At 41.8% G+C, this 25022-nt stretch overlaps 1 protein-coding gene across 5 annotated transcripts in view; it reads right to left on the bottom strand.

Annotated features, from left to right (window-relative positions):
* TMEM117 (transmembrane protein 117) overlaps positions 1-25022 on the bottom strand; it is a 347322-nt gene that overhangs the window by 278343 nt on the left and 43957 nt on the right. For 4 of the 5 annotated variants that reach the window (XM_065557570.1, XM_008162495.4, XM_008162496.4 and 1 more), the window contains one exon: positions 11064-11196. In XM_065557570.1, the coding sequence (XP_065413642.1) occupies positions 11064-11176 (113 nt within the window). In that variant the 5' untranslated portion in view covers positions 11177-11196. Of the gene's footprint in view, positions 1-11063; positions 11197-12957; positions 13106-25022 lie in introns of those variants that run through there. The other variant, XM_065557578.1, reaches the window with a different exon arrangement.

Genomic DNA, 25022 nt, shown 5'->3' with positions numbered 1-25022 from the left:
CTGGCGACCCCATTAAAATGGGGTCATGACCCACTTTTAGGTCCCACTCCACAGTTTGGGAACCGCTGGTGGGCATTATTCACTCTTTTCTAAGAGATCTCAGGGCACTGGTATTCTGTAGATGCTGCTCAAGTATCAGGGGGTAGCCGTGTTAGTCTGTATCTACAAAAACAACAAGGAGTCTGGTGGCACCTGAAAGACTAACAGATTTATTTGGGCATAAGCTTTCGTGGGTAAAAACAATGCATCCGAAGAAGTGAGGTTTTTACCCACGAAAGCTTATGCCCAAATAAATCTGTTAGTCTTTAAGGTGCCACCAGACTCCTTGTTGTTTTTGTAGATGCTCCTCTATCCTACAGTCTCTCTGTGACAGGGTGGAGTAGGCCCTGAGGCTCCACTGCAGGAGGCTTTTTGGCCCTGCCACATCCTGCCCCAGAAAAGGACAGTGGAGAGAGTCCTCCAAGCTGCCTAGAGCGGCAGTGTGGGACGCAGCCAATCAGAGAGGGGCTGCAATGGAACATCCAATCCGTGCCCAGCAGGCCCATATAAAAGGAGCTGCAGGGCAATACAGAATTCAGTTCCTTGCTGGAGGTGAAGGAGTGCCTGGCTGGCTGAGGAAGCTACAGGATCTTGGATAGAGCAGTGCTAGCAGAGACCTGGGGGAATGAGGAGCTCTGGGCTGGTGGCTGGAACTCAACTGGGATGAGGCATTGAGGTAAGGGTGAAAAACATGCTGAAGCCATGGGGAACTGACCCAGGGAATCATAGCAGCAACATAGCTTAGTTAAAAGGACATGGTAGATGGCAGCTATCTTTAGGGTCCCTGGCTTGGGACCTGGAGTAGAGGGTGGGCCTGGGATACACACACATGCACCCCAAGCAACTGGGAAAATGGCCTGGACTTTGATGCACCCCAGAAAGGGAGCTGAACTCTTTTAGTCGCCCAGCAGGAGAGCTGGGGCCCAAAAGGCCCAGAGAAGGTGAGAACACTACTCCCAAGGAGTATGGCTCAATACCAGGGCCAACACAATTTTAAAGACTGCTGAACTAATTAAGGGCCAGAGCCAGGGATGGCTACAGGGAAAGAAAGGCCACGTGAGAGGTATTAGGATAGGCCCCCCATTGAACTGCTTCCCCAGAAGGGGGTTTTATTTCACTTATGGACTGCATGTGACTTGACTGAAGGGCTGAGTCACCAAAGATCCACCACAAACTGAATGAGAGAGAGTGTGCAGGCACATGTACTTGGACAGGGGGCACTCTCAAGAGGTGAGTGTGGCTCCATTACACTCATTTCAGGGGTCCTACAAGATTCTAGTCTGTCATCTTTTTTGGGGGGGGGGGGGAGAGCATGGGATTTTTTTAGAATGTAAAAGGTTTTGGACTTCAGAGCCACTAACATGTGTATGACACTCACCTCTACAGATTGTGCATTTTTCTTGCCTGACTCTGGAGGAAAATAAACTTGTTGAAGTCTAATCCAGGAAAGATGGAGGTGATGTTAGCAGAGTTAACATAAGGAACTCATGAGGGTTGTGACTGATCTATCAACTGATGGAGAATATGTACTCCTAGCCAAAAAGGTTAAGATGCTTAGAGTTTTTGACTCTCATGTATTGAGGACTGTGTTGGAATTGCAAGTTATTACATAAAAGAAAAGGAAGGATTTCCTTGTCCTGCTTGCAGGCTAGGGGCCTCTCTGTAAGAAAGTGTGCAATGAGTCATTCAGGAAAAAGTCAGCCTAGAATAAGATGTCTTGAATCCTGTCTCTCTGCTTATAGAGCAGCCTGCTTTGTTTCTCTCTGGTTTTAGTTCTTGAGTACTAGGTTTCTGGATACCAAGAAAAAAATGTAGTGTTATCATACAATTCCAGAAAGACTCTTATATTTTTATTTAACTTCTTTATGTCCTGTGACCATAACAGACTGAAGTTTGATTTTTTTTTTCAAGTATCCATGGTGGATCATGATATTTTTCTCTTCTGTGGTAAGCTAAGAGGGTGTGGCCTCTCCTTGCTGATATGATCTCATCAAAGGCCTCCCAGATTTTTGTCACCTCATGGTAGGACTATTATAGTATGCTGTAGTTTGGGCTACAATTGAAGACCACTTAGCCTCAGACATCCACATTTTTAGAGTGGGTTAGTGTGAGCATTTTACACCTGTGATCTATCAGGTGCATTGCCTTCTAGGTGAACTTCCAGGTGCTACTTTTAATCAAAGTCAGCATTGTTAGGCACTTCCTTAGATATGCTGGGTCCAGTCTCCCTTTGCATCATTGCAACCACTGAGATCGGCTGAGGCTCTTTTGATAAGTCACCAGAAGACCAGTATCTAAGGGCGGGATAGAGGGCTCATGGCTGTATAATTCATTCCCTCTGGCAGGCCACAAGAGAATGAACTTATTGAACCTCAGAACAGCACAAACCCTCTTAACCCCTACTCAAGCAGATGATTGAAGGGGAAATCATTAAGTCATTTTTTGTGTCTAGTTGGGGTGCTACAAGGAGGGGGAACTATTTATGCTGTCTATTATGAGAAGTCAACTTGATTATAAGAGACCACAATAATGACACAGTATTTTTTTTAAATGATATATATGTTTTGGTGGGGAACTTTAGAATGCAGAGGTGAGCTCCTCAGCTGGTGTAAACTGGCATAGCTCCATTGTGGTCTTTAGAATTCAGATGGAGGTTAATTATAGCCAGGAAAAGAATTTTGCCTTTGCCTCAGAAACTTGCTTGAAAAAAACAATACTGGTGACATGTCCATCATATACTTCATATAAAACCCAAGTGAAGAGACACCACCTTGGATCAGGTCTGGTGTAAACAACTGGGTAACCGCTAGAAAGTACCTGTTTCCAGAGGCACAAGGGTCTACATTCGTCTGCACTGGAAAAGATCTAAAGGTTCAGTAATTATTTAGCTGGGCTTAGGATAAAGTTAATGTATTTTAAGGGATATTTACTATTGTAGTTCTTAAATATGTGAATGTCAGTATTTGTTTTTAATTAGGCCCAAAGGCCCAGATCTCCAAAAGGGACTTAGATGTTGTGATACTGGGCTTCACAGTGCCTAAAGTTTAGGTGACCATAGGGTTACCATACGTCCGGATTTTCCCGGACATGTCCGGCTTTTTGGGCTCCAAATCCCCGTCCGGGGGGAAATCCCAAAAAGCCGACATGTCCGGGAAAATCGGGACCGGAGCGCCAGGGGCCGGGGGCCGAGCGCCGGCGGGGCCGAGCGCCGGCGGGGCCAGGGGCCGACTGCCAGGGGGGCCGGGGGCGCCGGCGGTGTCAGGGGCCGGCAGTGCCGAGCGCCGGGGGCCGGGGGGTGCTGAGCGGGCCGGGGGTGCTCGGCCGGGGGGCCGGGCCGGGGGTGCTGAGCGGGCCGGGGGTGCTCAGCTGGGCCAGGGGGTGCTGAGCGGGCCGGGGGCCCAGGGACCAGCAGTGCTGGGCGGGCCGGGGGTGCCCGGGGCCGACACCCCAGGGCCCGAGCCAACCCAAGCTGGAGAGGCCGGGGGGGCCAGACTGGGCCGCGCCTCCTCCCCCCACACCCTCCTTACCTGCTTCAGGCTTCCCGCGAATCAAATGTTCATGGGAAGCAGGGGAGGGGGCGGAGTTGGGGTGGGGACTTTGGGGAAGGGGCGGAGTTGGGGCTGGGGGTGGGTCCGGGGGCGGGGGCCGTGGACTGTCCTCCTTTTGGAGGCTGAAAATATGGTAACCCTAGGTGACCAGAAAATCACAGGAACACACTGAGATCACGCAGCCAGAGTTAGGAGTTGAGGCTTCTATACAATGTATGCAGGGGAGAGAGATGCCTTGGAAAGAGATCCACAAACCCAGCATACGAGGTGGGGAGTTGCCTATGGTAGCTAATGGGAGGGATGCATCAAGAGGGATGCATCCTAAGCCCTACTCATCTGAGTTCAGTCCCTAAGTCCTTGCTGCAAGAAGGTGTCTAGCTCTGCTTGTGATTCATGAACCAGGAAAATGGGCACTCGGCCACCTAAATCACCTGCAGGGCCTGATCAGAGATTGTCAAACACCACACAAAACAACTTGGGAAAGGGAAGCAGGAACAGCACTATTGCCCTTATAATCTTTAGCCTAGTGGTTAGAATTCTCATCTGGGATATAGGAAACCCCTGGTTCAAGTCTCCCTCTCTGACTGATGAGAGAGGAGTTGAACAGGGTTCTACCACTCCTCAGGTGAGTGCCCTAACCATGAGCTATAGTGTAATTCTTACTCTTTTTGGCCAATTAATATTTAATTAAAGAGGAAAACCTTCCAGAGCCTAGTGATTAGTGCATTCTCCTGTGAGATAGGAGACTGTTCAACTGCCTCTCCTTTCCAGGCAAATGGAAGACTTACACCAGGATCTTCCATATCCTGGGGGAGTGCTCTTAACCACCGGGCTAAAGGTTACACATGCACACACATGTTAGGTGGCCCCTAAGCACACCTACCAAACTGGCCCTCCACAGGTGACTTAGGCAGAGAAACACCTATCTTCTTCTGGTTCATGGATTGTTCTGGGGTTTAGGCAGGAGACCGGCACCTGCATGTCTAAAATGAGGCAGCAGCACACCTACTTAGAGGCAGAAACAAAGGCACCTAGGGAACTTTTACTGCAAAAACTTAGGTGCCGATCAACTTTAGGCACCTACAGGTCTAGACAGCAGCTGAGCAGGAGTCTGGTGGAATGCAGTGGTGCCTAAAAACAGGACTTAAAGGCTTCAGGGCCTTTGTAGATTCAGCACAGTCCTTGGGTGAAATCTTGACTTTGTTAAAGTCAATGAGAGTTTTGTCATTGACTTCACTGGAGCCAGAGTTTCACCTCTTGACTTCAATAGGACCTAAGCACATGCTTGAAACATGCTACATTAAAAGCAAAGACACATGAGTACCAAGAAATGTTAATCTCAAACTATATAAAAACAACTGAATCACAGTGAAAGAATATATACAGAAAGCGCTTCAAAAAAGGAGATTCAGCACTCACATGAGATAGTGACAACCATATTATTAACCACAGGTCATAATCAACAATCAGAGAGAATGTTGTGGCTACAGCTGTAAATTACTTTGTACTATTGAATAATGATGTATCTGAACACATCCACAGATAAATCTTTCTTTAAACAGGAGGCCAATATTCCATTTTACAGTGTCCCATTTGAAAAACTTCAATTAATCTTATGAATTTATAGTATCTTTCCATACAATAGTATAATTGGGTGGTCTATAGTGCAGTGAGAGCAAGTAATATGAAATAGATAGTTCAAGAATAAAAATGTCTTTGTTGAAATGAACCTATACAGACCGAAAAGGAAAGAAAAATTCAGTTTCAGATTTTGACACCAAAAAATTAAAATAAAATAAAAATTTGTTTTCAATAGAAAAAAAATCCTGCTGCTCTTAACTCTCAACCCTCTATCATATTTATTTTTAAAACATGACTTTTGCTGCCATCATGTGGCTCTTCCCAGAACACATATACAAATGTCAAATGCAGTGTGATTACAATACAGTGGTTTTATACCATTTTCTCTCACCCTCACAATTTGTTCTTTTCCACTTCTCTAAGAAGGATTTCCCCCCCCCCTTTCATATCTTTTTAATTAACACAGCCTTTTTCTCATTTATCAGTTCCTTTCTTGCATCAGAATCAGTGATGAGGTTTGTAAAAATGTGAATGGTCTCAGCTAACCAATACTGCATAAGGGCAAAAAACCAACTATTGCTTTAAAAATAATATTCAGTAACAGTGAAATAGAAGGGAAAATATTGCTTTTCATCTTTACCTTTGTTCTGTCATAGACATGCTGTCCACCCACCCTAGCAGCTGCTGGAAGTCCTGTCTCGATTATGACATCGTGGAGCCAATAATAGAGTTACCATATGTCCAGATTTTCCCGGACATGTCCGGCTTTTTGGGCCTCAAATCCCCGTCCAGGGGGAAATCCCAAAAAGCCAGACATGTCTGGGAAAATCGGGACATGCGGGGCCGGCGGGGCCGAGGGCCGGTGGTGCTCGGCCGGGGCCTGGCCCGGGGCCGGCACCCCAGGGCCCGAGCTGACCCAGGCTGGAGATGCCGGGGGGGCCTGACTGGGCCGCGCCTCCTCCCCCCACCCCACCCCTTACCTGCTTCAGGCTTCCCGCGAATCAAATGTTTGTGGGAAGCAGGGGAGGGGGCGGAGTTGGGGCGGGGACTTTGGGGAAGGGGGGATTTGGGGTGGGGCTGGGGCCGGGGCCCCCTGGAGTGTCCTCTTTTTGGACACTCAAAATATGGTAACCCTAGCCAATAATCATCTAGAGATGCCTGAGTGACATCAGGAGCTAGGCAGGACTTTTGACAGAGGGCCAGCACTAGTGGACTTGAGTACAAGATAACAGAATTTAGACCACAGAAGGCCATAGTAGATTAAAACAGTATGAAGGTGGCTAAACATTTGGGCCTAAAACACACAGGGCACTGGCTTGGTAGTCAGGAGACCTGGGTTCTACCTACCATGTGACCTTGAGCAAGTCACTCATCTCTGTGACTCAGCACCCCCACCTGTGAAATGAGGATACTGATATACACTGTACTTTGGAAAGTGCTCTGAGACCTAAGGATGAGAAGTGCTATGTAAAAACTGAGAAATACTGCTCGAAAGCACCCTTTTCACTATTGCCTCATTCCTGGCAATACGGCAGAAGGAGCAGGGCAGACTCTCAAGCAGGCAGATCCTAGGCAAAGGTCTCTGGCCAAGATTTTCAAAGGGGCTTTATGCACACAAATCCCATTGAATTCTATGGAAGTTGGATGAAATAACTGCCTTAGGATCCTTTGAAAATCTCAGCCTAGTTCTTCAGTTTCTCTTTAATCAGTTTTAGACTCTAGTGTTCTTAAAAAAAATAACTTCCTGAAATAAAACCTCTAGCATCATCTGTGCATAAGCCACTCTCAGCTGCCTTAACTTACATGCCAACTCAGTGTTATGAAGGTCGCTGTCACAACCTGCCCCTGTCCCTCTCTCTGGATGGACACCAGCCTGTTGTGAGTGAACCCACCTGGTAGGAACCACATCTCATCAGGGTCTGAAGAGTGACAAGGGCTGGATGGGAAATAGTTTTCCTGTCCTGTGAACATTTTCACAACTTCAAACATTTTTCTGGTTCCACATTAGGACGAAATTGCAACCTTTAGAAATGCTTCATGAAAAGCAGAGAGACCCACCCCAGTGGTTAGGGAATTCTCTTGGGATGTGGGAGTCACAGGGACTTGAACTTGGATGTCCATATCCTACGTGAGTTCCTTAACCACGAGGCTAGTCAGTGTCTGTTACTGAAAAGCATATTTATACAATGAGGAACAGCTTCAACAGAAAAGAGATAAAGAGCACTTATCTAGAACACAGAAGACCCAGGTTAACGTTCCTGTCCTTACTTTGAATCAGGCAGAGCAGGATCTTTAAGAGGGGTATCCCACATTCCAGATGAGTGCCTAGCCACCTGGCTATTCCAGGGCCCCTCTTTCTATCTCACCCCTCTCAGAACTAGGGGGAGTAAGAAGTCTTCCATCAAAAGTGAATAAGTTTCACAAAGTTTTTGTTTCAATGAATTGGCATTTTCCCCTTCCCCCCCCCCCCCTAAAATTGTTCTGTAGAAAATTCTCGACCTGCTCTAGTGGTGACTGGTCACAGTTTGTAGCTCTGGGTCTCTCAGGTATATTCCCAGATACCCTGTGTCTAGCACCCTTCTTGGGCAGTAAGATCCTCCAGTCCAGCTGCCTTAGACCACACAAAGGAGCATTCCAGCCCTTCAGGGACAAGATGGCAGGCAGGCAAGGAACTCAGGTTTAGAAAAGGAATTTCTTAACCTCAGGCATTTTACTCTTCAACAGCATTAGAGAGTTACAGATATTTGGAAAATAACAAACAATCCTGAAATCACCCCCCTCTATGTCCTGTGTTTGAGCCTCCATAGGATAAGCAGCTTTTCTGATTTTCTACCTCCTTAGCCCAGACTTCCTGCATGGTGGCTGTGACCTGCTACACACACTCCCTTCAGAGAGAGAATTCCCCTCTTAAATGTAGTCTCTGACCTCATTAGGCCATATACCCAGGTGGAGAGAGTTCATCGTTCTTGTGGTTGGGCTGATAACTGAGAGACAATCAGACCTGATAGCATTACATTGCTCTGTGCCAACTTCTCAGACAGTCATTCAACGAGGTGTCAAGCCCCTACTGCCAAAAAATGGATGCCTCAATCTACAATGGAGGTTGCGATACAAAGTGGAGCCCCTAACAATAAATTACATTCATGGGCAAGATGGTGTTCTCAATACAGTAGAGTTCTATCCCCACTCTATCACAGTCACAAATGGCTAATCACAAAGATTTTGATCCAGCTGTTCATACTCTCCAAGCAACCTTTGGCTGCACAGTGTGTATTCAGCCACCAACAAACTGGCCACCTATTTTCAGCGCCCAGTAAAGCACAATTCCTAAACTTTTACTTTTAAAGGGACACTAATGAAACATTCTTGGGTTTGACAAACATAAAACACTCATTGAAACAGCACTTTAAAAAAAGTCTCATCAATAAACACAAACCTATCACATACTCCGAGATGAGTCTTGAAACAATGTTAAAGCTCTATCTCCTGTCTTGGGACTCACTCCAACCCCCACCAGGACATTGTTTTTGTTGTGTTCACCAGCGCAGACATGCATCTGGCAACATTCATCACTCTCACAATATCTCCATTCTGTGAGGCACTAGGGACTTTTCATTGACAAGATCCAGTATTCAGAGATGAAGAAACTTGTCAGCTTCATTCCCCTGCCATCACACAAAGCTAGCTGGTAGAGGGACAAAGTGATGTGCACACATGCACAAGAAGAGTTGATCTTTTCCCACTCAGTCTTGGGGGGTTGGGGTTTTAAGGCTCTCTCAGCCAGCTTTTGCCGGTCTGGGTGGAAAACGTTCAAAAAATTTGATACTCAAGGTGACCACACTGCTTGCCCACCCCTTAAAAAAAAAAGCCCAGCTCTTAGCCCTTGTTTTGGAAGGATGATTTTATTATTGTAAATGCTTTTATTTTAAAGTATTTAATGTTCAGGAGTCCACATCACAGTAAGTATGCATGTCAGCAATCTGTGCAGAGACTACAGACTGCGTGACCATGGATACTGACCTACCCCTTTATCTTTAATGCCAGTTCCTCCAGTGTAGGATTGGGTTGCACTACTAAGGCAGTGTAGCAAAGTGTGCTGTCCATGCTGTAACTCCTTTGTATAGAGTCAAACAAGCAGCTTTCATAAACATTACATTCACTAAAATGAGAGGAAATCTACTCTCTAAAATGTCATTGTAACATAGAGTTAAACAGTGGGCTCTGGCATTCTCTCTTTTGTTGATGAGTCTCTCAAACCCAACTGGTGTTTTTTTTTTCTGAGAATTAATGCATACTGCACTACCTGTACTCTGAGAGAGCCAATTCAAGCTCTCTTCTGTCTGAATACACTATCTACAGTTGAAAAGTTTCCTTCTGAATGGAAGAATTTTGCAGTATAAGTATAGCAGACACATATATGATGTGGGAGAAAGTGATATTGTTCTACATCAAAGTCACACAGTTGAAGAGTGAGATTTGTACTGTTTGTTTACATTCTTGCCTATTGTCCCAATGCTAGAAATGCACCAAGCACATTCCAATAAACCTTCAGAGCATTTGGTGAGTCCAAATGATTCACCAGGCATACCACAGTCAATTTCTCATAATAATTTTCTTCAGATATCAGACTGGCATAAACACCAAGGATGGAGAGACTTTATTTCATGTTCTATAAGACAGCATGTATCAATCAATCAATTTTATAAATAGATCGTGTCTGTCTGTGTGCACATAGGCTTTGACTATCACACAGTCGTTTCAGCACAGATGGCAGTATGCAAACAACACAAGGGAGAGTGTAATAAAGGCGAGGCACAGAAGTGCTGGCAAGAGTGAATTAACTTCATTTCCGAACATGAGTCAAGGTTACAAAATCTTAATGCTGTCACCTGGCAGGGCCCAGTATTCACTGACTCCAAGAGCTAGTTATATCTTCTATTTTTTTTTGGAAAATCAAATGCAAATAAAGCATAATAATAACAAAATGACACAGTCAATAACCGACACAAATGCAGGATGGACATGTAAGACCTAAACCTCATGAGCTGGGAGGATTATCCTACCTTGCTTATATTGGGTATCTGTCAGTAACTACCATCTCAGAGCCTTGATGGTTTTCTGACCACATGGACATTTGCTCTCCTAGGATAGTAATTGCATTTGATGCCCTTATTCATATCTATTGGAACAATACAACTTCATAATGTTTGGTGTTATTATGGTAACCACATTATTAGCCCAGTTGTTTTATCATCTAGTCAAGTTCAGCTTTTATTTTATCTTATGTTGGTAATGGGACTTCACATGCTGCATATATTTTTGGCAGCACACTGGAACCTATAATACATCACATTTATATTTCCTTAATGCATTTCAGTCCATTAAACACATCATCACATTCTTTAACAGTAACTTTTTCGGCTTGCTAAGTAGATAAGATATTCACCCATTTGATCATCTGAATTTCCTGGGTTGTAATGCTTCATATTGTAATTATCCCAATGTCCCTGTAATGTTTTTACCCTTAAATTACTGATACATGCTCAACCTTAACTTCAGTTTAATGTATTTTTTTTTCTGTGAACAAACTATAAGCAGTAGATACGAGAATCATTAGTAAGTCGGCTTAATAGCTGAGGTCACATTTTTATAATTGTGAACTAATCAGCTTAATACTACTCATCACTGATCATCAAACCTCTTAGTCAGTCAAGCTGCTAAATTACCATCATGCCTAAATTCAGAAAAACAGAGGTGTGAAAAAGGTAGATTTTAAATGCTAATGAGTTTTCATTATAGTAAACTGTTAATTATACAGGAGCACACTATAAAATAAATTCCAGAGAGAATATATACACCAATAGAAGACAGAGAAAATAAAAACCCATGGCCTACCTCATATTCCCTGCCATAAGGAGGCACAGATTGTAAATGTGAGAAAAAATGAAAAGGAAGAGAATGGTGCTGAAGAACATTGTCATCCAAGATCCATGATCCTCTCGAAACATCTTTAGCCGAAGTAACTGACCTGTGGTGTGAATATTATGAGAAATCAGTTATATTTTATCCAGAATAGAAATGTATCTCTACTTTATAGCAAGAGCAAAACAGTTTGTTTGCTAAACTGTACTTATGAAATACAATAACTCGATTTTCTGTAATTTTTTTTCCAGGATTTTACAGTTTCTATACCATTTTCAGCCTTTTCTTGCACTCAGCATAACTGGGGAATATTCCTGCAATATTATAAGGTCTTTGGGTATGCACTCCATAAACTGATGTCCACCCAACTTAGGCCCTGCTCTTACAATCTGATACACTAGTTTGGACCCCTGTATCTATGCAGAACCCCATGGGCTGAGCAAGGGAAAAATGTCTCTGGAATTAATCTAAAAGCCAACTTAATACTCAGGGCAAGAGTCACTTTTCTGTACTGTGCTATGCTGTAGATTAACTATTTTATAGGATTACTTTTGCAAAGGATGTACCTTAGAGTTCTGTATTCACACTTCTCAAATTCCCCACCAAAGAGCTTGCAGACTATATCAACATTCTGTGGCATTGATAGAATTCCTTAATCTTATTATTTGATCTGACAGGGGTGCTAAAATTCATAAGAAACAATAACAAACCATTTTGCAAACAGAGAAGAAATGGTAACCTGTGCAAAAAACACAGAAAACTGTTAGGCTCAGGAAAAGCCAAAATGCAAAACAGAAAACATTTAAAAAAAACAAAATGAAAAAATGGTGTAAATACCATACTGAAGCAAAAGAAGGTTGGTTTGCTCTATAACAGGAAATATAACCAAGCTTAAAATCTCTTCAGGGTATCTGGTTCATAAATACAATGAAAACACACAGGGGTTTTCTTTTTGCAAGAAGTAAAATAAACAATAATCAAACATACTCTACCCAGTTAATATTTAATCCACATCTTTCTCAGCACCTATCACCTTTTTCTCCACTAAAATGTTTTAAATTGCCTAAGCATCTTTTACTTTAACTGTTCCCCCAAAATGTCTTACAAATAATGTGTACACAGAAAAGCAGTGATTGGAAGTGGAAACACTGCTGTCCTTCTGAGTCAGGAGCAGCAGGACTCCAGTTCAAGGAGTATGAAGGTGTTTGTTTAGAAGGGGAATTATACAACTGAAGGGGTACTTCCTAAGTTAGGGCTTGATCCTGCAAAGTCCTGAGTACTCTGGTCCTTAACCAGCAAAGCATTTAAGCACATGCTTAACTTTCAGCAGATGAGCAATCCCATTGACTTCAATCTAAGCACATGCTTAAGTGCTATACTGAATCAGGCCCACAATTCTCAGCACCTTAGGCTGAGCCCTTAGATTGGGAACTCCTAAATTAGAATTTGGCCTAGCCTAGAGCTGGCCAAAAACAACAAACAAACAAAAATATTCACATAATTCCACCTCCCCACCCTCCAACTTTTTTGAAATTTCATTTAGATGTTGATTTTTCTGACCAGTTGCAGCGAGGCCACACCTATTCTTCAAAATGTACAAGGGGATCCTTAGTTATCACAAGTGTTTACCAAACATTACTGCCTGAGTCAGAGGGTTTGGTTTACTGCAGTTGTCCTGTAACCTTCTCTCAGAAAGATCCAAGACAATTGTGCTGGGCAATTTCCCCTTTCTTGTAGAGTTCGGCAGGTTGCCATGCATCCTGTTCAATATCCATGGAATGCCAATATGGGAGATTTTGAGCTGGTTTGAGCTACTCAAAACCTCTACTGTGGCAAGACACTGGAGGGCTCACATTCCAGTACTGACCAGGCTCAATCCTGCTTAATGGCTGAGATGAGACAACTTCACAGAAAGGTCTGGTGGTTAAGGCTGTGCACTCGGTCTCAGGGCAGCTGGGTTCAGTTTCTTCTTGTTCCTCTGACTTCCTGTTTGACCTTGGTCAAACTGTTTACCTTCTCTGTGCCTCAGTTCCCCACCTGTAAAATGGAAATAATACTTCCTCTACACCTAGGAGCGAGCCTACCAGTCCGGATCCACAGACTTGTTTTATCAAGGCTCACGCTAGCCCTCTGAAGATAGCATCATAGATATTGCAGCTTGGGCTGGAGCTTGGGCTCTGAAGCCTGTGGGAGTGGGTGAACTTGGGAGTCTGAGCTCCAGCCCCAGCTGCAGTGTCAGAGTTACGTCCACACAGCTAGTGTTAGAGCCCTGCCAACACGAGTCTATGGACCCAGGCTGAGAAGCTAGCTCCCAGATGCAGTGTAGACATGCCCAAAGTGCTAATGTAGTAGAAATAGTAAATAATCACATTGCAAAGCAGAGCATGCAGTGCTACTAACAAGATAATCATTTTTCATTTCCTAGACAGAAATTGTCACTGCATCTCAGAGGAATAAATGTTCTCTGGAGTATCTGAGCTGTGATTATTTTCATGTTAATGTTCTTACCATTTCATAAATATAATATTACAAGTTTATTTGGAGTAGGATTGGCTTTACTATCATAGGCACAACAGTCTTTCTGCAATATAATGACATACCCCAGTTCTACAGTTTACACTTAGCTGTAATGACTCCTAGCGTCTGCTTGGCTCTTCATTTGCAACGATTAAAGATCAAAGAAAGAGTGGGTGGGTGAAAGCGGGAAGGTTTAGAATTATTTTGCATTCAGGGCCTGAAGCCCAGCAAAGACAGAAAACATCAGATTTGATTTTTAAAAGGGCTTAGATCAGCATATTACATTTAACACCCCACTAATAACCTGACTACAGAAGGAATTTTTACTGATGAGGCAACATATGAGAAACATAAGAGACTTGCTGCTAAATACCAGGCAAGGAGATTGTATGATTAAATATGACAGGTGGCGATATACAGCACATTGCTGTAGGCAACAATGCTAAAGGGTCATCAGCTAAAATCTTAAACATTTTCTCACCATTTATTCAGTGACAATGCTTAGTACTTTACCCACACATTTCCAATATTGTATCTTCAAATATGACAGGCTAAATATGAAACTCAGTGCAACAGATTACTGGTATTTTTGAGGTAGAACTGGGAAGGTTTACTGGCCATTATGATTCATTTCAACCATTGGAGAAAGCCCATTGATGCATTCATCCTATTCTCTCTCATCTGTCTAATGGGAGCCTTTTCCCTTATCAAATATTTGAAGTAGAAAGGGTCCATTTTTGCTAAATTTTTGTTATACCAAAGGCCATATTCTGCCCTGACACACATCCTGTGCAATCCAATATTGATTTCACTGGGATAGCAAACAGTAGAAGACTCAGCAGAATTTGGCACTAAGCATTTTATTCATCCACCTAACAGGTGATTTGCTACTTCTGCCTTTTTAGTTTGCACAGAATCATCATCTTATCTCAAAGCACATCAGTATATCCCCCAATTACTAGGGTCCCTTCTGCAGAGGGAGCCCTCTGGAGGGTTCAGTATGTGAAGTCTTTACCATGGTTTTGCACAACATATACAAATAGTCTCACTAGCAATTTGTAATAAGGGTAAAGCCCAGAAGCAGAACTTGAGGAGGGCTGGGGAATGATAAATGCAAGTAATCAATGTGAAACTCTGGCTCAGTTTCACTTCTGCACAGCAATTTTGAACAAGCAGCTAGGTTAGATTTGAACAGCTCATTTCTAATTAGTGTATTTTCTGTAGACACTGCCCACATTTACCAGACCCTGCACCTAAATGTGAACTGTTGAATATGAATGAAGCTGAACTTTCAAAAGTTAAGGGTATTGGTCCTTTATAAAGAGCAGTGGTGCTGATCTATAAGGCATAAGGGGCCTTTATGTGATGACCTCTTTAAGATTTTGTGTACAAGACACTACTCTTAATTTCTAAACAATTATTTTTATCAACATGTTGCAAGGAAAACCTGATCCTGTGGTCTGGGCTTGGGAAGGTGAAGTAAATCCAGGATTAAGAATACGTAGTTTATCTATGGGGAGCATAGTTCAGTTTCCCTAGTTGTAAAAATCGAGATAACAATACTTCCTTGTATAAAAAGAGTTCCATGGATGAAAACAAATATTCTTGATAATGACATTGATATATAAAATATTAACTGACAGACAAATGTCCAGAGTAATAACATGAGAGCATTCCATGTTTCTAAAACTAAACTGGCTCTTTATTAACAGAGATGCTGCAACTGCAGCTAGAATTCAAGCACTGTGCAAACAGACTGACTTCTTGCTGCCTCTACCAAACTATTCCTTCCTGCAGTCTGTGTGCCTCCCTTCATGTTCCAGGCAGGTTGTGATATCTTTCCTTTTAACTGTTGTTATTGTTTGTTTTGTGCCAGCATTTGCTGACTTGCTGGGGCCAGAGATTACTAGTAGATAGACCAGGGGCAGGCAACCTATGGCACGCATGCCAAAAGGCGGCACGTGAGCTGATTTTCAGTGGCACTCACACTGCCCGGGTCCTGGCCACCGGTCCGGGGGGCTCTGCATTTTAATTTTAAATGAAGCTTCTTAAACATTTTAAAAACTTTATTTACTTTACATACAACAATAGTTTACAGAGTAGCAGCCCTGTTAGTCTGTATCCGCAAAAAGAACAGGAGTACTTGTGGCACCGTAGAGACTAACAAATTTATTAAAGCATAAGCTTTCGTGGACTACAGCCCACTTCTTCAGATGCATATGCATATTTATATGCATCCGAAGAAGTGGGCTGTAGTCCACGAAAGCTTATGCTCTAATAAATTTGTTAGTCTCTACGGTGCCACAAGTACTCCTGTTCTTTTAACAATAGTTTAGTTATATATTATAGACTTATAGAAAGAGACCTTCTAAAAACATTAAAATGTATTGGGGCACGCAAAACCTTAAATTACAGTGAATAAATGAAGACTTGGCACACCACTTCTGAAAGGTTGCTGACCCCTGAGATAGACCAACTCAGGGACATGGCCTTTACCACCAGCACATTGCAGTCTGTTAGACCTCAGTCTTTAAAGTGGGCTGGTCTTTGAACCAGTCTCCCATTTCTTGTACATTGCAGCTGTTGGTGGGGGACTTGCTTCCACCCTATTTCTGTCTTCATTTTGTTGGTTGGCTTACTCATATACCTCATTTCTTCAGACTCTCCTACATCAGGCTGGCTGAGGGTCTTTCTAAGACCACCTAGTCCTAACCTTAGCCCAGTATGTCTGGGTGTTCCGACTGTCTGCTGCTATTCAACAGATGTCTTCAATGTAGTCTCTACCACTGTTCTGATTCTGTAGCTATCTCATAGGACCCGTGTCCACTGTGTTGCCTTTTGCTATTGTTTTGTGTGGCTATTTGCTGGCTGAAGCCAGACCTTCTCATCGTGTGTAGTGGGTGTGACGGGTTCAGTCACAGAGACCCCCTTGGGACTGTCACCTGACGTGCTGGAATTACCTCTGAGCCTGTTTTCCCTGCCAGCTTGGGACTGCTGCAATGCTAGTCTGCTGCAACACAGACCCAGGTCTGGTCCATGGCCCCCAAAGCTGCAGACTGTAACCAAAAACTGCTCAGCAGGTCACCTATCTCCAGCACCCAGACACCCAGTTCCCAATGAGATCCAAACCCCAAATAAATCCATTTTACTCTGCATAAAGCGTATACAGGGTAAACTCATAAATTGTCTATAAATACAGGGTAAACTCAAACTCTATAACACTGATAGAGAGATATGCACAGCTGTTTGCTCCCCCAGGTATTAACCACTTACTCTGGGTTCATTAATAAATAAGTGATTTTATTAAGTATAAAAAGTAGGATTTAAGTGGTTTCAAGTAATAGACAGACAGAACAAAGTAAGTCACCAAATGAAATCAAGTAAAAACATGCAAGTCTAAGCCTAATACATTAAGAAACTGATTACAGGTAAAATCTCACCCTCAGATGTTCCAGTAAGCTTCTTTCATGGACTAGACTCCTTCCCAGTCTGGGCCAAATCTTTCCCCTGCTACAGTCCTTGTTAGTTCCAGCAGACATCTTAGGTGGAAACTAGGGGTGTTCTCATGACTGGCAGCCCCCTTTGTTCCGTTCCACCCCCTTTTATAGCTTTGGCACAAGCTGGGAATCTTTTGTCTCTCTGGGTCCCCCCCCCCACCCCTCCTTCTAAATAGAAAAGTACCAGATTTAAGATGGATTCAAGTATCCTGTGACATGATCACATGTCCTGTGAGACCCCAGCCTCCATTCTTCCTGGGCTGACTCACACAGACACAGGAAGGCTTGCAGGTAAATAAACCATTTACAACCAATTGTCTTAGTCAATGGGAGCCATCAAGATTCTAAACTGCCATTAATGGCCCACACGTTGCATAATTACAATAGGACCTCAGAGTTATACTTCATATTTCTAGCTTCAGATACAAGAATGATACATGCATACAAAGGATGAACACACTCAGTAGATTATAAGCTTTGTAATGATACCTTACAAGAGACCTTTTGCCTAAAGCATATTCCAGTTGCATCATATTCATACTCATAAGCATATTTCCATAAAACATTATGGAGCGCAATGTCACAGTGGGATCTGGTTCTTGGTTTTATTGTAGTGAGCTGCCCACCTAGGTTGACATTCTCTTAACTGCTTATGTGTACTGCCAATCGTTCTTCTGCTGGACCATGGTGACTTCTCACAGGAAGCAGAATCTTGGTTCTCCAGCCCATCAGCCCCTGTGCCAGCCTACTACAGTAAAAGCTTTGCTATCCATCATGTTGGGGAAATGAGGGGTTCTGGTAAGTCAAAAATTCTAGTTAACTAAGAGGGAGGGAGTTTGGGTGCAGGAGGGGGTGCTACTGATCGTAGCACCTCATCCTCTTCAGTGCTTTTATTAGATTACCTGGAAATTCCTACTAGAGAGGTGAAGTTTCTGTAGCCTCGTGGTAGACAATCTGTTCTGGAGAGCCATCCATGATGTAATCTGGAAGGTATGCCCTGCTCAGTGTATGTGCAACCAGTATTGATTTTCTTGGCAGTAACTTATCCTCACCTCATAACACTGGAGACTGAATAACCTGTGTTGTAGTGACTTGGGTGCAATCAGCAGTGGCTTCTTCATGATACCTTCTAATGGCTTGTGATCAGACTACATGTCCACTGCCCAAAGGCGAACTGATGGAATCATTCCATTCCAAAAAGCACAGCAAGGAGCAACTCTATCCTAACACATCACGTACAACAACTGAAGCATAGTTTCATGGTTTTACCTGATTCTGGGATTTACAATAAGACCTGTCTTTTTTAATAGTAAAACTGGGTGGATGCAGAAAAAAATATGGTAATAGAAATGTATCCTCCCTTACTGAAAGGAGGAGCCTAATGGTAAAAGGCATCTCTCTTATGCAGTTTGACAATTGCTCTCTGAAGAGTAATCACAGTATATGGAATATTACTAAATCCACAGATTATTAACAATATTTGCAAAATAGTATTGTACTTTGAAAAGGCTCCAGGTTAATGGAAAGTAAAAACATGGTTTGGAACAGAGAATCCTGTATCACAGATAATTTCAGCATTTTCAAACAAGGTAAGGGAAAGATTTGCTAAATACTCCTTCCATTTCTATTCTTTTAAAGTGACTTGCTTTTTCGTATTTTATAGAAATACATCTATCACACTCTCACTGATCAATACATACATGCATACAGAAATGCATGTAACTTTTTTAATGAAGTAATGTTTGCTTCATCTTAGCAAATTCTTAAATATCCAACTACTGTAGCTTATTTCTGCCATATAGGATTTGATTTACTCTAACTCTCAGATAGGTTCATAACTTCATTGACTGATGAAAGAGTTTATATTGTGGATTATCTGTTAAAATGTTACAAAAACTTAACAACATATACTCACTAATATCCTAGGAATATTTTATATTATATTTTGTTCCATGCATACTAACAGACATAAATCCTGAAAATATAATATGCTGAATGCAGTTGAACTTGAAATGTTCAACTTTAACAGTTCATTACATTTTATTATAGGAACTCGATTCTGCAAACAACATATTGTACCGAATGATTAATAACCAAAAAGATAAGATGTTAGTGAACAAACATTGCAAACTACGTTTGATAATATATTTATAACAAAACTCTTCTTAATATCTTTTTATTAGTTTTATAAGGCTGTGTAGAACGTGAACTAACAAGAACATTATTGAGAGCATATGCAACTAATGAGAATATATTACATGGTGTTCAGTCGGTAATACAGAAAAGACACCGATGGAACATCACAACACAACGACAAAAACTAGTAATCCAACCTAAATAGCACAGGCAGGTTCAAATACAGTCATGAATGGCCAGGTAGCATTGTGGAGGTCAATAAAGAGAGAGAACGCAATTCATTTCAAATCATGGCATTTAATTTTAAGGAACAGCAGAGAAGAGGGGAAAATGGACTAAGAGAGACTGGGTCTTAAGGAACTAAATTATATAAATAGCATGTGATGTAACGTCTTTCTAGATTGTAGTTGGATTTAATCTTTCAATAATATAGAACCAAATTAATCCCTGGGGTAACTCCATTCAAATCAATAATGTTATACCAGAGAAGAACATGGTCCTTCGTATAAAATTACTTATACAATTGAATATTTTTGGAAAAATATTGACCCAAGTCTAATGGAAGACAATCTTTGCCCAATATTTTATGTGAGATGCCATATGAATGAATGGTTGTTTGAATAAGCCGTAACCACAAATTAACTGTGGGTAGGTCAGATTCATTTCAGTGATGTAATACAGTCTTCCCAGCTCAAAACACAAGTTCAATAAATCATTTTTGTACAAACATTGAACTCTACTGAGCCCAACAATTTAGAGGCCAAGGCAGGTATAGTAGCCAAAGGAGATTCAGTTATCTCACTATTCATTGCTTGCCAGGATCTGTAGTTCCTAAGAGATATTCGCTGAATGGAAAGCAGAGCCCCGGGGATTTTAGAGCACTGAGGCAAGCCAAGAGGTGAATTAGCATACCTGTTACAAGTAATATACCTCAAGCCACAATGCAGCTAAGGCAATTTACACCAGGTGAAGATCTGGCCCTATTTGTTCTATATCATTAAAAAGGATTGAGCAACCTAATTTCTTCTAGAAACAGCAGCCAACTTGGCTCCTAAAACAGCTTGTAGCTATTCAAAGGGAGGGGAGCTGCCAGAGTTCTAACCCATATTTCTTTCTGATCCTAAAGAAAAAACACACCAATGAAAAGATGTGGAAATTCATCCAATAAAATGGATCACATTTTTTAAACCTACAATGCTTCTATGTTGTTTAGAGTGTAGCACACTATCAAACAAAGCATGAGTAAGATTCTGCTCTGTACCTTTTAGACATAGTCCAAAACTTGCAGCCCATGTGGATGGGAAGTTAAAGTGGCTTTTATTTTCCTTTACATCTTCCCAATTCAGGACTGCTGAAGGAGTCAGTGTGGCCCCCGGAGTGACTCAGACTTCTGCTGAGTGCTTACAGAGTATTTTGATATCCATCCAATTTTCAAATCCTAGATATTTGCTTTATTTTGGATTTGATTTGTCATTCACATCTACACATTCTTCCAGGCCATCTCCATCAAAGGCTGACTCTGTTCAACTGAAAAAAAAATACTTGCAGTGACTCCAAAATATTTCTGAGCCCCCAGAGTTCAATCCTGTTCCTATTGAAGGCAAGGGCAAAACACAAGTTGACTTCAGTGAGAGAAGGACCAGGCACTAACAGCATATGTGACTGCTCACTAGCAATAGAAGGATATTTTCGTGCTTCTGTTGCTCCTCGTTTTAGTCACTGAACTAACAATTTCCTTCCCTTGTGTCACCGTTAAGAGTTATTTATAGATTAATAATACATGGACTCAGCCTTGAACACTGCAATCTGTGGGAACAAAATTCTCATAACTCACAAATGCAATGTCATAGTCTTAAATTCAGAAATTGAACTAATCAAATCTACTGGATTGTGTTACTCTAGTGGTACTGGCTAGCAGAGCAGTAAAGAACAACCATTTCAGTGGCCAAGGACAGGATGCTAGGGTAGGAAGAAAGAACTCTATTGTGGTGTAGGGCAGACAACCAGGCAGATGCAGAGGGTGGAGGGGAGTTGGGGAAAGTTTGTGGGTCAAGGGGATAAAACTGAGGGGCAAGAGCATCCTGTGAAATTAATGGATCTCAGACTGCAACCAATCTTTTAGGTAAGATTACAGGAAATATTTTAAATGATGTGACTGTAAATTCCATGTCACATCTCTCTCTCTCTCAGACAGTTTCTGTAATCACCAGAAATCTTTGATAAATGTGTGGTATGGTACAATAAGCACCATCAGTACCTATAAGGCTTTTGGGGTAGCGACCATCTCGTAAGTGTTTGTACAATAGATAATATAATGTGGCCCTAATCCAGATTGATGCTCTGACCAATATTGTAATATAAATAATGATTAAGGATAGTAATTGCACAGGCATCGTAGCTATTTTAATATTTCAAATATGGGTATCATGATTTAGCCACCATGAGTAAGCCTATTACAAATGTATGTTTACTAAGTAAGACTTTATATCCAGATATCAGAGAGCCATAATCAAAATAGTCTTGTTCAAACACAAGCCGGAAGTCAAGAAATCCAGGTTTTTTCTAAACTTGACCACAAGTTTCTCAGCAATTTTGGTCCCAATCCCCAAGCTGTTGAGTTCCTCAACTGGCAGTTTTGAGCCCCTTCAAGTCCCATCTACATCAATTAGAGATAAATGTCCCCAGAAGGGGCTAAGTGCCCTTACCACCTGGCTGCATCAAGCTCTTAATTTGAGCCTCAGTTTCTCCATCTAATAAAGTACTTGCTTACCTTGCACGTCTGTGACCCATGATGGAAATCCCACCACATCTACAACTTCATTCTTGATGTTTTTCAGGAAATCAGTAGCACGTTGGAAGGCAATATATTCTGTCACACAAGGTATGTGTGTTCTATTCTGAGTAAAAGCTTCTGAATATTCCCTAAGCAGCAGAAATAGCAAGCCTCTCCACTGGAGTGCGGATGGTGAATAGATTGCCCTGCTCTGCACCTCTGCTTTGGGCAGACTTTCCACCCTTGGGAGCTGCTGCAGTAAATTGAACAGAGATGTGACAAACATAACCAGCTAGACTTAATTGTGACCCAGCCCAGCAAAACGTTCAAACTTCAATTAATTATTTGTTGGGAATGCAAAATTTAGAAAAAAATAAAATTAAAATTAAAAGACAAGCTAAACTAAGGCAGAGTATGATTTCACTCCAGCACGCTAAATAACTGAAAGACAAATCTAGTGCTAACTATTCACAAAACCTCAGATCAAAGGAATATTTGAAACCAAATCATACAGTATAGTAAAAGAAACCCTTTCATTCAAATGACCACAAAAAAGACTTGTTAACTTGTCAGAGTTAACTTGACTTGGAAAATATTTAATAACTACCACCCTTATTTTCTCCAATTTACATCAAGCTTTATCAGCATAAAACCCTTGTTAAATATACAGAATGCTACACACTATGCTACTCTGTTAGGGTCAAAATCACCATTTTCCCACCCACTCTTCGCCACCTCCACCTATCAGACAAAGTCAAAGTAATTGGGCTTTGTGCAGGCAATGCCATGGAGAGTGAGACAAAATTAATTCCCCTTAGTCCCAGCAAGTGCAGTGTCGATGGGCTAGATTATTATTAGAATTATACAGAAAATAAAAAGGGACCTATCAAATGCTTTAAGCATAAGACTGTCATTGACTTCAATGGTGTCAGGATTTCATCCCAGGTTGTCAGGATTCAGAGTTTCAGGTCTCAGACTGCCAGCCGCTGAGCAGATGTCCACATTACAAATGTCACTATCAGTAAAGGTACTTATTGACATTCATGGCAAAAAGGCCAAGAATACAATAAGCGTTGAGTATTAACTACACTACTACCCTTACAGGTCTTTCCTCCAGAGCTGGGTAAAGGCACATTTGGTGGGCAGTGGGAAGATGCTACTATTGCATGGTCTCTCTCTTTCTTATGAAAAAATAAGTTGTCACTCTCCCATGCTATAAACCTAGATTTTCTCCTCAGGGCTAAATTTAATTACAATTATTAGGTGGAAAAGAGAGAATGTTTTGCTATAGGTTCATAATGACAGCCTGAGCTGCTGCTGCCATAAAGCAATAGTTTATCTTTTTTAAATATATATATTCTTCAGGTACTGAAGATGAGCTATTACAGAATAGCCTCTGGTTTCTGAATTGTTTTTACTGATTAAAACAAGCTGGATTTTACTCGGAGTTCTGAATTATAAATTCAGTAGACTTAATTCATGCTTTCATTTTATTTTAAAAGCTTTTGGTCTCACTTTCCCCTTTAGGCAGAGACCATGGAAAGATGCTGAATGCTACATGCATTACTTTCTTCTGCAACACCTATAGTAAACTGGAGTGGTACTGTTATTTTCTGATTATGGTTTGTCTTTTTGCTTTATTATTGGGATTTCTGGGAAATATCTTTGCAATACTACATTGTGCATATAGCATAAAGTCATGGACTAGTAGCACTATATTTCTTTTCAACCTGGCACTCTGTGACTTTACTTGGATTCTCACGGTTCCTTTTTCAGTTTACTATAATCTACAGAAGTTAGCCGTATACTCCAGTCAGATATTTTGCCAGTTCAAAAGAATATTCTTCAATATTAATATCTACGGAAGTATCTATTTTCTGACCCTCATCAGCTTTGACCGGTACATAGGTGCTGTCCATCCTATCAGTTCATTAAAGTGGTGGGACAAAAACAAGGCTACATTTTGTACCATTGCAATATGGATCTTCATTTTCATTGAATCAATTCCTGATTTTTACTATACGTTTGCAGTTGAAAGACGAAATGACACTGTAGCTTGCCTGGAATACATTGGAGAACCTTTACACTTCGTAGTGCCATTCACAGTCTCCAGAGTTGTATTTGGATTCCTAATTCCAGCCACAGTCATATTTACCTGCTATATGTTGACTCTTAAGGCATTACAACAACTGAAGAAGCGTCAACAGAGAAGAAATAGAATTGCTAAACCTCTGATGCTGATTTTTGTGGCAATGATTGTATTTGCTATTGCATTCATTCCCTATCATGTAATGATGATAGCAGTATTAATTTACAGATTGAATTACCAACTAAACTCTGACAACGTAAGCACGATATTTACCATTTATGAACTCACTGAAATCATCTGCAGTATTAGCAGTTGCTTGGACCCAATCATTTTTATACTGGTAAGTAAGAATTTCCATCAAAGATTTAAAAGGATAAAATGCCCTGCTAAGCCTGGGTGTCATTGCTGCCATTCACGGAAGATCAGGGATATCACTGTGGCCCAGCAGAGAATGCTGAATTAAACTGCAATCCACAAAACATCCCCACATGTCTCTCACAAGCCAGTTAGTTTCAGTGTCATGCACTTTTTAATTTCTTTTTTCCAGCATGGTTACAACAATCTCTTGGGAAAGCAAAAATATTGAGAAGCCATCTGAGAAATAAGAATTGCCAGATGGATCCACTGAAAAAGCAGAACAGGGCTTTTTTTTTTTTGGGGGGGGGGGGGGGGGGGGTTGGCCATGCCATTGACAGTTTAAATATCTTTATTCATCTGTGTATGTAATGCTGACAGACTCCGGTGCTCAGCAGGCAGGATCAAACTGGGGACCTCTAGAGCTTAGTGCATGAGCCTCTAGAGCATGAGCTAAAAGCCAACTGGCTGTTTAGATAAGGGCTGTAGAATAGACTCAATCTCTCTCTAAGTGGTCTCGGTGCCAATAGATAGGCCAGAACACCACACCCAGGGGGTGCGTGGGT

This window comes from Chrysemys picta, chromosome 1, assembly GCF_011386835.1.
Source record: "Chrysemys picta bellii isolate R12L10 chromosome 1, ASM1138683v2, whole genome shotgun sequence".
Lineage (NCBI taxonomy): Eukaryota > Metazoa > Chordata > Testudines > Emydidae > Chrysemys > Chrysemys picta.
Note: the sequence above shows the minus strand (reverse complement) of the source record. Positions and strands in the feature narration are given on the sequence as shown.